Source organism: Hemibagrus wyckioides, linkage group LG20, assembly GCF_019097595.1.
Source record: "Hemibagrus wyckioides isolate EC202008001 linkage group LG20, SWU_Hwy_1.0, whole genome shotgun sequence".
NCBI lineage: Eukaryota > Metazoa > Chordata > Actinopteri > Siluriformes > Bagridae > Hemibagrus > Hemibagrus wyckioides.
This window is the reverse complement of record NC_080729.1, coordinates 9,885,214-9,899,848: the sequence shown is the minus strand read 5'-3', so window position 1 is coordinate 9,899,848 and position 14,635 is coordinate 9,885,214. Positions and strand designations below refer to the sequence as shown.

General features: G+C 39.3%; 1 protein-coding gene across 4 annotated transcripts in view; it reads left to right on the top strand.

Annotated features, from left to right (window-relative positions):
• Positions 1-14,635, top strand: part of pitrm1 (pitrilysin metallopeptidase 1) — a 49,815-nt gene that overhangs the window by 3,603 nt on the left and 31,577 nt on the right. For 3 of the 4 annotated variants that reach the window (XM_058418922.1, XM_058418923.1, XM_058418921.1), the window contains exons 4-6: positions 10,302-10,453; positions 12,533-12,647; positions 13,486-13,582. In XM_058418922.1, coding sequence (XP_058274905.1) covers positions 10,302-10,453; positions 12,533-12,647; positions 13,486-13,582 — 364 coding nt within the window. The remainder of the gene's footprint in view (positions 1-10,301; positions 10,454-12,532; positions 12,648-13,485; positions 13,583-14,635) is intronic. The other variant, XM_058418924.1, reaches the window with a different exon arrangement.

Genomic DNA, 14,635 nt, shown 5'->3' with positions numbered 1-14,635 from the left:
GTGGAGGGGGGATTATGGTGTGGGGTTGTTTTTCAGGAGCTGGGCTTGGCCCCTTAGTTCCAGTGAAAGGAACTCTGAATGCTTCAGCATACCAAGACATTTTGGACAATTCCATGCTCCCAACTTTGTGGGAACAGTTTGGAGCTGGCCCCTTCCTCTTCCAACATGACTGTGCACCAGTGCACAAAGCAAGGTCCATAAAGACATGGATGACAGAGTCTGGTGTGGATGAACTTGACTGGCCTGCACAGAGTCCTGACCTCAACCCGATAGAACACCTTTGGGATGAATTAGAGCGGAGACTGAGAGCCAGGCCTTCTCGTCCAACATGGTGTGTGACCTCACAAATGCGCTTCTGGAAGAATGGTCAAAAATTCCCATAAACACACTCCTAAACCTTGTGGACAGCCTTCCCAGAAGAGTTGAAGCTGTTATAGCTGCAAAGGATGGACCGACGTCATATTGAACCCTATGGATTAGGAATGGGATGTCACTTAAGTTCATATGCGAGTCAAGGCAGATGAGCGAATACTTTTGGCAATATAGTGTATACTTTGCTTTCCATTCATTACATAACACAATAAGGCAAAAACATTATGCCTTACTAATATATATATAAGACAATAAAACAAGTACACAGTCAGAAATGAAATTAGAACAAAAACAATTTAGCAATATTAATTAGGAATTAATTAATACAGTCTGTATTAATGATGATAAATGTTCTTGTAATTTGCGTGATGATTATCATAACAATAGCACACTGCTATTATTTTATAAACGAAAATGTGTTGTTACTGTGATTATACACAGAGACTATAGAAATATACACCATATAAAATATATACCCAGTAAAAATAGACCCTTTACAGTTTCAAATGATGTCTTTCTCTTATCTATACGATAAAAAAATGACGAAGTATATTGAGTTCTTGTCTACTTCATTCGAAAAACTGCAGCAAAACACGCCGAGGTGTTTGCTGACATCAGAGGGTTAAAAATCACTTGAAAATGATGGAGAAACTTTGCTATTAATCTAATCGCACTATCCGCGAATTTTCAGGCATGGTTTATAAACTAATCACAGAACAACACTCCTAAACATATTAATAAATAAATAAAACATCACACAAATAGAGTTGTAAGTCTTCTTACCATAATGTGTTTTTTTGAATTGGAGGCTGACGTCTTGTAAGCCGAAATCACAGCAGATGGCAGTGTTTACAATGCATCATCACACTGTCACCTTTCCTCACTCTTTAGGTGAACAACTCCTCCAGGTGTGGCCATGGGCACTCATCCTCTGCTATGTCGTCCTCATTTCTGCATTCTTTAGATTTATCATTGTTGCTGTCTTGAATCTCCATGTGTCCCAAACCTTCAGTCAATAACTTTTTCACTGTATGATCACGGTCAGCTCATGTAAATTTGCGATGGCCGGAGTTTTGTTTTTCGGTTCAAATACCAGGCTTTTCATTGGTCTGTTAAGATGAGATATTTTTATTGGCTATCGAAATGCCGGTCCTTGGTTGAAATATTAATTCAAACTGCAGGCGTACTCAGTAACGAATTTTGATTTTAAAACTAACGAAGTAAATTACTTAGCTTAATTTGTACTTAAGTACAAGTAAAATTACAGACTTAAAAATATACTCTTAAAAGTACAAATACCCAAAGAATATCCTTAATTACAGTAATGTGAGTAGTTGTAATTCATTACCTCCACCACTGGGTGCGGGGATGCAGAAAATTAAAATACAGTACAGCTGGAGGAACGTGTCTTGCCAATTGGAATGCCTCATTCATTTGGCTGCTGGCTATGCATGCAGTTGGGGAAAGGGAAGCAGAATTCTCCAGCATCCCAGTTCTTCGTGTGTCACTGTCCAGAGTGTTTCGTTTTGTTTTGTGTACACTGTTTTTTTACGGTTTTTCTGCAAGCCCTATTATGTCACGCAAATACTCTGCACCTTCTAAGGCTTCTGGCAAGGAACATACATACATACAGTACTTACTATAAATGTGATATTTCTACGAATTTACCCAAAATTCATCACGCTATATGCTCACGATCTCCCGTCTCACGATTCGCGACTTCACTGATCTTCGTGAAATTTTCATTGGAACCTAACTAATTTGCATCTGCAAAATCCTGCAAAAGTGTTTACGGCTAATTTCGTGGCCATTTATACATTTTCATGCTTTTTAATGCAAAATTATTAAGAAAAATTTAGTTTATTAATTTAGTAAAATAAATATAAAAGTAAAAATTAACGAAATATCAATATAAATAAAATATAAATGATAAATGATATCGAACGTCGCTGATATCGCGTACGTACAGTACAGCCATTACAGTGAGTAATATACACAGATATTACAGTGTATCAGTGTGATCAGCTGTTCAGTAAGGAAACAGCCACAGGGAAGAAGCTATTTCTCAGTCTGTTTCTGTGGGTGCTAAGACACCAGAAGTTCCTTCTGGATGTGAGAAGGGTAAATAGTTCATGATTTGTGTGAGAGGCGTCTTTGGTAATGCCTTTAGCCCTATGTAGGCAGTGTTTATTGTAAATGCTATTGATGGAGGGTAGTTGAGTGCCAGTGATACTTTGGGCGGTTTTCACCACCCACTGAAGGGCTTTACGGTCTGTAGCTGTGCAGTTGCCGTACCAGACTGAGATGCAGTTGGTAATAATACTTTCAATGTTACACCGGTAAAAGTTCACAAGAATCTTGGATCAGAGGTGGGCCTTTTTCAGTCTCCTTTATCGGCAAATAAAGGTGCCGTTGTGCCTTTTTAACCAGGAGGGAGGTGTTCATGGACCAGGTGAAGTCCTCTGAGATGTGGACCCCGAGGAACTTAAAGCTGGGTACACGTTCAACAGCAGCTCTGTTAATGTGAATGGGAGCATGAGTGTGATTCCCAGCACATCTGAAGTTCACAATGACCTCCTTTGTTTTCCTGGTGTTGAGTTCTAGGCACAAGGTGCTGGATCTCCTCCCTGTAAGCCATCTCATTGTTACCTCTGATCAGGCCTATCACCGTGGTGTCATCTGCAAACTTGATAATGCTGTTAGAGGCATGTACAGGTATGCAGTCATGGGTGAAGAGGGAGTATAGGAGAGGGGACAATACACATCCTTGGGGAACTCCAGTGTTGAGGATGAGACTGGAGGATGTTAGGTTGTCCAGTCTGACAGACTGTGGTCAGTGTGTGAGAAAGTCCAGAGTCCAATTGCAGAGAGGAGTACTAATTCCAAGCTGATACTAATGCAAAATTAGCTTGGGCTGGCTGACTGTGTTAAATGCTGAACTAAAGTCAATGAACAGCATCCTGACATAAGTGTTGGGGATGTCCAGGTGAGTCAGAGCAGAATGAAGTGCTGTGGAGATGGCGTCCTCTGTTGAACGGTTACAGAGATAAGCGAACTGGTGTGGTGTTATTCTGCACAGACTCTAAACACCCGGCCAGGGATGACATCAGGGCCAGATGCTTTTTGTGCATTGACCCTATGCAGAGTAGTACACACTTCCAAGGTGGAAAGAGTGAGTGGCTGCTCGGCTGGTAGTAGTTCAGCCTTGAGCATGGGTTCCATCCTCCCTTTTTCAAAACGAGCATAGAAGTGATTTAGCTCGTCTGGGAGTAAGGCAGAGCTGGTAGTATGTGACGTGTTGGGTGGTTTGTGGTCAGTGATGGCCTGGATCCCTTGCCATATGCGCCTTGAGTCAGCAGAGTTGAAGTGTTCCTCAATCTGCTGTTTGTGTTCGTATTTGGCTTTGCATATTCCCCTCCTCAGGTTGGCCCTGGCAATGCTATAGGCCTCCCTGTCATCTGACCTGAAGGCTGTGTTGCACGCTTTAAGTAGAAGGTGAACCTCCCGGTTCATCCAGGGCTGCTGGTTGGGGAACAGGATGATTGTTTTCTGTGTGGTCACCTGGTCCACACATCTGTTAATATGCTCCAAAACAGAGTTGGTGTAGGTGTTAATGTTGGTGTCTGAGTCTGCTGTGGCCTGGTTAGCGAATACACTCCAGTCAGTGTGTGAAAACTTCTGCTGGAGAGCAGCGTCAGCTCCATCCAGCCAGACATTAACGGTCCTGACTGTGGGTCTCGCACGTTTGATGACTGGTGAGTACTTGGGCAGCAGAAACAATGAAAGATGTCAGATTGTACAAGGTGGGGGAGAAGTGTGACTTTGTAAGCATCAGCCACATTAGTGTATACACATTAGGGTATACATGGTCCAGGGTTTTTTAAAATAATGATGGAATGAGCTAGATAGATAGATAGATAGATATACAACTTCAAGCAGTATCCACAAACATAGGTAATAAGGTAATAAATACTAAAAATTAAAGGTAATAAAGATAATACGTTTTAAGGGTAAACCTTGCAAACCAAAGTGTAATTATGTAATGAATATTTTTTTATAACACTATTAAGAAACATATTTTGCAATTTTATTTACACTCATAACATTATGTACACTCATTGGTCATTTTACTTTTTTTAATATGGACTCATCCAATCAGCCATGCTATTAGCACAATGCAAAAAATCTTGAAGATGCAGACCAGAATTCAGTTAATGTTCACATACGACATCAGAATGGGGTAAAACTATGTGATTTTAACTGTGACATTATTGTTTGTGCCGGATGGGCTGGTTTGAGTATTTCCTAAAATGCTGATGATCTGGGAGGTTTATATACAACAGCTTTTTTACACAGGTGTGAAAAACAAAATACATCCAGGCAATGACTCTTTGAAAATAAACATTTAAAGACTGGAAAAGACCAGGTGCTTTTTTTAAAGGCTAATCTTCACCTGTCCAGTTTGGGGGAACCTTTGTAAATAATAGCCAGGTGCAAGAATCTGAGGCTAACAGGAGTGGAATTTGATATGGTATTCTGCTGTTGTTGTGAACTGCAGTTAGCATCTAACCAGAAGTCCATAAGTGGTGTATTTAGAATAAATTACGATAAAGATATACTGTTATAGGGGTGATATGTGCAGGTGACTGGATGTCTTATGTACAAGGGGTGCAGTATGTATTATAAATAGGGATATACACAGATCAGGCATAACATTATGAGCACTGATAGGTGAAGTGAATAACACTGATTTTCTCCTCATCATGGCACGTTATTGCGTGGGATATATTAGGCAGCAAGTGAACAATTTGTCCTCAAAGTTGATGTGTTAGAAGCAAGAAAAATGGGCAAGCGTAAGGATTTGAGCGAGTTTGACCAGGGCCAAATTGTGATGGCTAGACGACTGGATCAGTGCTTCTCCAAAACTGCAGCTCTTGTGGGGTGATCCCAGTCTGCAGTGGTCAGTATATGTCAAAAGTGGTCCAAGGAAGGAAAAGTGGTGAACCGGCAACAGGGTCATGGGCGGACAAGGCTCATTGATGCATGTGGGGAGTGAAGGCTGGCCTGTGTGATCCGATCCAACAGACAAGCCACTGTTGCTCAACGTTCTAAAAACATTAATGTGAGTTCTGATAGAAAGGTGTCAGAATACACAGTGCATCGTAGTTTGTTGCGTATGGGGCTGCATAGCCGCAAACCAGTCAGGGTGGCGATGCTGACCCCTGTGCCACACTGAAAGCGGCAACAATGGGCATATGAGCATCAGAACTGGACCATGGAGCAATGAAAGAAGGTGGCCTGGTCTGATGAATCACGTTTTCTTTTATATCATGTGGATGGCCAGATGCATGTGCGTCACTTACCTGGGGAACACATGGCACAAGGATGCACTATGGGAAGAAGGCAAGCCGGTGGAGGCAGTGTCATGCTTTGGGCAATCTTCTGCTGGGAAGCCTTGTGTTCTGACACGTACCACCTACCTAAGCATTGCTGCAAACCATGTACACCCTTTCATGTAAACGGTATTCCCTGATGGCTGTGGCCTCTTTCGACGAGCAGAAAAAGGGGGACCAACACAATATTAAGCACGTGGTCATAATGTTATGGCTGATTGGTGCATGTGGTCTATATCTATAGCTACAAACAATGTGCAGAGGTGAAGACCTGTCAAAAATATATCAGGATATACATATAAAAATGTATATATACACTACTCACAAAAAGTTAAGGATATTCGGCTTTCGGGTGAAATTTCAGGATGCACCTAAAATGCACTATAACCTTTACAGGTGAACTTAATTTGACCTTCTATACACTTTTGAATGTACATGTCCAGCTGTTCAGAGTTTCAGTACTTTTTGCATAACTTGCTGTTCTCTAACAAGGTGCTTAACGGCAAAATTCACAACTGGTGTTTGATCCATGAATCGACCAATAAATTTTCTGGTTCAATTAGAATTGGTATTTAAACAGTCCTCTTCATCATACTGTTCACATTTTGACATCATGAGACCAAGACGACACCTAACAATTGATCAACAGTACCTCGCCATTGCGAGGCTTCAACAGGATGTTCTCAGAGGGAAGTGGCCACTGAGCTTAGAGTGTCACAGAGTGTCATCAGCAGGTTGCGACAGAGATTGCGACCACCAGGCACAGGCGTCGAGCCAGGGGGTATTTATGCTACACGAGGGACCAGTGGGCCTCAGTGCTGTTCTCTGATGAAAGTCAATTCATGTTGAGCAGAAATGATGGCCGCCAACGATGTTGGAGACGTCAAGGAGAGCGCTATGCATCATCAGCCACTGTTGTCACCAGACGAGCCTTTGGTGGTGGTGGTGTTACAGTCTGGGCAGGTGTGTCTACTCAATACAGAACTGCCCTACATCTTGTGAATGGTACAGTGACAAGCCAATACTACCTGAATAACATCATTAATCCAGTCATAGTTCCCCTGCATGAACAACACTGGCCTATTTTCACCTTCATGGATGACAATGCTCCAGCTCATCAAGGTCGCATCATTAGGGAACAGCTGCTGGAGGCTGGGGTACCTCAAATGGAGTGGCCTGCACTTTCTCCAGACCTGAATCCCATAGAAAACCTAAGGGATCAGCTGAGTCGCCATGTAGAGGCTTGTAACCCTGCACCCCAGAACCTCAACGACCTGAGGGCTGCCCTTCAAGAAGAGTGGAATGCCATGCCTCAGCAGACAATAAGTCGACTCGTGAACAGCATGAGACGTCGTTGTCAAGCTGTAATTGATGGTCAAGGGCACATGACAAATTATTCAGACATTGACATTTTTTGTAGTGGTATACCCACCACTGTTGTTGGCTTTTGTTTAAATAAATTGTTTGAGATGAGGAAATCACCATTGCATGCTTCTACTTAAATACCCTGCTGTCATGATATAATACAAATCACTGTAGCGTGAATTTTACATTTTCTATAAATTTCACCAAAAAGCCAAATATGCATATATATGCATATATATATATATATATATATATATATATATATAAAATGTGCCAGTTAAAAGTTTGGACGCACCTTCTAATTCCATGGTCTTTCCTGATGTTTATTGCAATGCTGAAGGCGGCCAAAATACACAATAATGTCCTTTGAACAGTTGATATTGAGATATGTCTGCTACTGATGCTCTGTAAAGCCTTCATAACGGCTCTAATCTGAGGTGCTGTTAATTGGTGATTTCTGAGGCTGGTAACTGTAAATGAACTTCTCCTCTGCAGCAGAGGTAAGTTTTGGTCTTGCTTTCCTGGGATGGTCTTCATGTGAGCCAGTTTCATCATGTTGCTTGATGGGTTTTGCAAATGCATTTGACAATACTGTTCTTGCAAGAACTATTCCAGAACACCTGACCTTCGTGTCTTAAAATAACAACTGACTGTTTTTTGTTGTCATTACATATGGATTTCTTAAGTCCATGTGTGTTATTTCATAGTTTTGAAATCTCCAGTATTGTTCTAGAATGTAGAAAATATTATGGATGAAATTTACAGTAGCGCAAAGACAGCACTGTAAGTTATGTGTAGTGCAGGTGTAGAATAATATATATATATATGATGTGTGTGTGTATGTATATGTGTATATATATATATATATATATATATATATATATATATATATATATATATATATATATATATATATATATATACACACACACACATACATACATACATACAGTATCTCACAAAAGTGTGTACACCCCTTACATTTTTGTAAATATTTTATTATATCTTTTCATGTGACAACACTAAAGAAATGACACTCTGCTACAATGTAAAGTAGTGAGTGTACAGCCGGTATAACAGTGTAAATTTGCTGTCCCCTCAAAATAACTCAACACACAGACATTAATGTCTAAACTGATGGCAACAAAAGTGAGTACACCCCTAAGTGGAAATGTCCAAATTGGGCCCAATTAGCCATTTACCCTCCCTGGTGTCATGTGACTTGTTAGTGTTACAAGGTCAGCCTGTCAGACCATACACCGCACACTGCATCAAATTGGTCTGCATGGCTGTCATCCCAGAAGGAAGCCTCTACTAAAGATGATGCACAAGCAAGCTCGCATACAGTTTGCTGAAGACAAGCAGACTAAGGACTTGGCCAGAACCAAGTACTGTGGTCCGATAAGACCAAGATAAATTATTTCGTTCAGATGGTGTCAAGCGTGTGTGGTGGCAACCAGGTGAGGAGTAGAAAGACAAGGGTGCCTTGCCTACAGTCAAGCATGGTCGTGGGAGTGTCATGGTCTGGGCCTGCATGAGTACTGCCGGCACTGGGGAGCTAGAGTTCATTGAGGGAACCATGAATGCCAACATATACTGTGACCTACTGAAGCAGAGCATGATCCTCTCCCTTCGGAGACTGGGCCGCAGGGCAGTATTCCAACATGATAACGACCCCAAACACACCTCCAAGATGACCACTGCTTTGCTAAAGAAGCTGAGGGTAAAGGTGATGGACTGGCCAAGCATGTCTCCAGACCTAAACCCTAAGGTGGGGAAGCGCAAGGTCTCTAACATCCACCAGCTCTGTGATGTCATCATGGAGGAGTGGAAGAGGACTCCAGTGGCAACCTGTGAAGCTCTGGTGAACTCCATGCCCAAGAGGGTTAAGGCAGTGCTGGAAAATAATGGTGGCCACACAAAATATTGACACTTTGGGCCCAATTTGGACCTTTCCACTTCCATTTGTTGCCAGCGGTTTAGACATTAATGGCTATGTGTTGAGTTATTTTGAGGGGACAGCAAATTTACATTGTTATACAGGCTGTACACTCACTACTTTACATTGTAGCAGAGTGTCATTTCTTCAGTGTTGTCACATGAAAAGATATAATAAAATATTTACAAAAATGTGAGGGGTGTACTCACTTTTGTGAGATTCTCTGTGTGTGTATATATATAAACCGGAGATTTTTGGCTTGTGAACAGGGTTGGCCAATCTGGGTGGAAACCCGCCCAATCTGGCAACACTGTTTCTGAAGCCAGCGTCTCAGAGATTATATTGCCACCTGTTGGTTTTGCATGCTCTTGACAGCGCTTCAAACTGCGTTATTTGCGTTTTTATGTGGACGAGATTTTTTTTTAAAAAACGAAGGAGGAAAAACTCCGTTTTTAAAAATACCCATGTACATGTGGACTAGGCTTCAGTCTGTTTATGCGGGCGCTGAGGCACCGGTAGCACTTTCCTGATGGGAGGAGGTTAAATAGTCCATAATTAGGCTGAGCAATGTTTTTGATAATGCAGTTTGCCCTCTGCAGACAGCGTTTTCTTGTAAAATCCCACAGGATTGAAAAACTCAAACCTGCCAGCCAGAACTATTGTATGCAACAGTTTAATTACAGAGTTCACACTTTTAATTTATTTTGATGTCTGATGTGAACATTACCCAAAGCCTTTGAAATGTAGATGCATGCATGATAATTATATATATGAAAATTGTCTACGTAAAAAAATTGTCTACTTGTGGCATTTTTGACTGTGTATTGAATTGATAGAATATGGGATGTTTATAGCCCCTTTGGTGTTCCATATGTGTGGCTGCCTGCATGCACAATTGCATAGGTCTACAGTCACATCTGCATAGTTATGGGTTTATGCATGTTGGTAGCATATGGGTTTATGCATGTGAGTCTGCAAGTTTATATGTCTTTGGGAATATGTTTGCATTTGTGCATTTCTGCATGTGTTTCTCCATGTATGTGCTACTGTTCTGCTTTTTGTTGTTGTTGTCCCCATGTAAAAGAATGTATGAATGAAAATGCCTATCTCAGTTTTTTCAAGTAGCTTGTGAGCAAACTTTTTTTTATTCCTATGTATTTTATGTAATTTCATGCATATAGGTCTGATTTGATTAATCAGTTTCTGCATATTCTGCTTTTGTGCCTATTCAGCGTGCAATTCCGAACCACACCCATGGACAACACAGGAGTTCCTCACATTCTAGAACACATGGTTCTGTGTGGCTCCCAGCATTACCCCTGCAGAGATCCATTTTTTAAAATGCTGAATCGATCACTCTGCACCTTTATGAATGCTTTCACAGGTACTGACAACCCTCAGAGGGTGTCTGAATGTATAGTAGCCTTTTCTAAAAAAAAAAACAAAACAAAAAAAAACAAAACAAAAAAAAACATTTTCTAAGATAAGTTGCATACTTTGTATAAATATGATTAATTGTATTTATATAATACTTGGAAGGTCTATACATTTTATTTTGATATTTTAAACTTAAGATAAGCAGGCTAAGTTGTAACTAATGGTAAAGATAAATATTGTTGCCGTACAGTAATGTTACATTAGCGGGGGCACAGTGGTTAGGATGTTTGATAAGGTGGGACATTTTGGGCAGAGATAATGGGATTTATCTATGCAGGAAGTGACCAAGGGTTAAATAAGTACACTATATGGGCAAAAGTTTATGGACCTGACCATTACACTTATATATGCATTTTGAACATCCAGTTCCTGATTGAGTGCCTCCTTTATCATTAAAGAAACCTCCACTATTTTGGTAAGCCTTTCCATTAGATGTTTGGGCTGGCTGTGGGGATTTGCCCATTTTGTCACAAGAGCATTAGTTAAGTTAGGCAGAAAGGCCTGACACGCAGTCAGCATGTCAGTTCATCCCAAAGGTGCTCAGTGAGTTTGAGTTCTGGGCTGTGTGCAGACCACTGGAGGTCTTCTACGCCAAGGTGCCCACAAACTTTTGGTCTTATAGTATATTTTCATTACTAGACTTAATGGTTAAGAAGGACAAGTTGATGTGTTGCATTTATAAGATGTAGAATTAGAACTTATTGCTATTTTAATGTCCACGACACAGGATTAGACGTTAAGAGAATAACCACTGGTGGGTGATTTTATGAAAATTCAAATAAGGATATTGTCTGCATGACTGTTATATATGATATTATGGTGTCTTCTAGTCTCATATAGTCAGATCCATAAGTATTTGGACAGTGATGCAATTTGTGTAAATTTGCCTCTGTATACCACCACAATGGATTTTGAAGCAGTCAAGATGTGGTTGAAATGTACTCTTTCAGCTTTAATTCAAGTGGTTTAACAAACATATTGCTTTAACCGTTTGGGAATAACAGCAATGTTTTTCGTAGTCCTCCATTTTCAAAAGCTCCAAAATAATTTGACAATTGACTAATATACAGTTTCATGTCCAGTTTTCAGTATTTCATGATAGATTAAGGAGATAAAAAGTCTGTAATCACCAGACTTTTTATCTCCTTAATCTATCATGAAAGTGTTTTTTTACATTTTGGCTGTTCATGGGAAATCTCAATATGCGGTCCCAAGAGGGGCCGATGCAAATGAAGGAAGACGTCATTATGCTAAAAAAAAAAAAAAAACAGACCGATCAGAGAGACAAACTTAGATAAACAGAGATAAAAACTTTTGGAATGGCAAAATCAACAGTTTGAGCATGCTTTTCACATACTGAAGGCAAAAAGACTCACAAACAAGCCACAACTGAATGAAGGAAACAGTATTTGATGATGTCCACGGGTTCCAAATTTCAGGCAGTCAAAGACTGCAAAGGATTTGCATCAAACAATTTAACAAAATGATGCCCAGTTACTTTTGAGGATTTAAAAATGGCTAATTTTAATTGGCTAATAATAATAATTAATTCCTAAATAGTTAATGCAATATTTTTGTAAACTCCTTGAACAAATCCAACTCTGGTAAACATATTAAAATATTTTAATCAGCAACACATTGTTCAAATTTATCAGTAAAACTCTCTGTTTACAATAAACTATGTTTTATCTTTAATTGAGTTATGGGGCCATTACAAATAAGGGGATCATTTCTAAGTTTTACAATTGAATTCTCCGTAAAATATAAACAGAGAAACAATAGGATTAATTCAAGGTTAACTGGGTAATCACCGACTGGTTGGATAATTGAAAAATGTATTTGACAAAATAAGAATTCCTAATTACAGTATTTTAAATACTTAAAGCCCTATCAACTTATTCTCATGATTAGATTCTTAACATAATAGTTTTATAGCTTTTAGTTTGAGTGTGCTTGTGTGAGTGTGTGTGTATGTTTGACATGTAGAGAAAAAGAGAGACTAACTGAACTGTTTTCTACTCCCCAGCTAGTGACTATACAATGTACCCATTCTCCACTCAGAATGCCAAGGATTTCCAGAACCTTCTTTCTGTCTACCTTGATGCTGTCTTCTTCCCCTGTTTGCGAGAGCAGGACTTCTGGTATATATATTATCAGTATATATTGTATGACAGTATATAGTGTTGTGAAAAAGTATTTCTCCCTTGCTGATTTTCTTTTTACATTTTTTGCATATTTGTCTGTTAAATGATTGAGATCATCAAACTAATTTTAATGTTACACAAAGATAACCAGGGTAAATACAAAATTAAATTTTAAGTGATTTCATTTAAGGGAAAAAAGCTGTCCAGTCCTACCTGGCCTTTTGTGAAAAAGTAGGACAATTATCCGAAACACACCAGCAAGTCCACCTCTGAATTGCTCAAAAAAAATTAAAGTTTTGGAGTGGCCTAGTCAAAGTCTGGACTTAAATCTGATTGAGATGCTGTGCTATGACCTTAAACAGGCTGTTCATACTTGAAAACCCTCCAGTGTGGCTGAATTAAAACAATTCTGCAAAGAAGAGTGGGCCAAAATGCCACCACAATGACCTGAAAGTTGTTACTGCCAAGGGTGGCACTACCAGTTATTAGGTTTAGGGGGCAGTTACTTTACATTTAGGGCCAGGCAGGTTTGGACAGCTTCCAAATTAATATAAATGAAACCCTCATTTAAAAACTGCATTTTGTATTTACTTGGGTTATCTTTGTGTACTATTAAAATGTGCTTGATGATCTGAATAATTTAAGTGTGACAGGCATGCCAAAAAATCTGGAAGGGTTAATACTTTTACAAATACTTTTTATAATACAAATACTTTTTCATAACACTGTAGTGAGCATATTAGTCAAATATTCGGTTTATCTATATCTGTTTATATATACCCTGCGTATCTATATCTCTGTGAATTTTCTGTCTGTTTTTTTTTTTTTTTTAAAGGCAGGAAGGGTGGCGTTTGGAGAACGAGCATCCTACAGACCCATCATCTCCCTTGATGTTTAAAGGAGTGGTTTTCAATGAGATGAAAGGAGCTTTTGTGAGTCAACCAACGTTATTACACCAAATACTTTGTTACTTTATGTATGTTTAATATTCTAAACTTTAAAGCTTTGTAATCTTTGTGTTATAGGTTCCTGATATTAAACCTCCAGTATACATGAAATATATCAGAAATATTGGCTAAAATAATTGAATTACAAATTCTTTTTAAAGTCTTACATAGCTGTTTTGATTATTGGTTAATATAATACATGGTTCATATAAAAAACTATATTATTTGCTTCTACTTGGAGGTTAACACATGGCCAAAGACCTTTTAACAAGTAGACAAGTCAAGCATGCTTCCAGATTAATATGGAAATGGTTAAAAGATACAAGGTTAGTGGATGCCAATGACCATCTCCAAATTAAAATGCTACTTAGAACCTGTGGTCTGAACTAAAGAGGGAAGTCCACAAACCCTTGAGAATATAAAGTTGCTTAAAAAGTTCTGAAGAGAAAAAGTTCTTTAATTATTTTGAATACATTTGGTATGGTATAGTCGTAAATATTTCAGCTCTTCCAGGTCAATAAAGAGGATGTAGTTGGCCTTTTGAAGTCGTAAATTAGGTTTTTCATTGCAAGGCAGTGTTGCTATGGATGGAAATATGCATCAGACAAAAGCTCTCAGTGTAGTATAGCAGGTGTAGCACAATAGAAAAATGGGTAGTCTCACATCAATTAGCGCCTTCATCCTCTCTCCAGACCATGCTCTAATGCCTCTACTATATGAAGGATTCCAAGATGCGGATCACATGCTGGTATCTTCAACTTCAACCTTCAGAACGTTCTTAATTATTGAAGTGAATAACAATATCTTTCAACAATTGCACCCAATAAAGAGTGGGATATAATAGGCAACAAGTGAACAGTCAGTTCTCAAAATTAATGTGTTGGAATCATGTGAGCTTCAGATGGCACCATTATGCACTATGGGAAAACATGGGTCCTGGAATGCATGTGGATGTTAATTTCATAAAATAAATGAGAAGTGATGGCTTACTGGTTAAGGCTCTGTGTTAGTAATTAAGTTGCTCAGATGACACCTTCC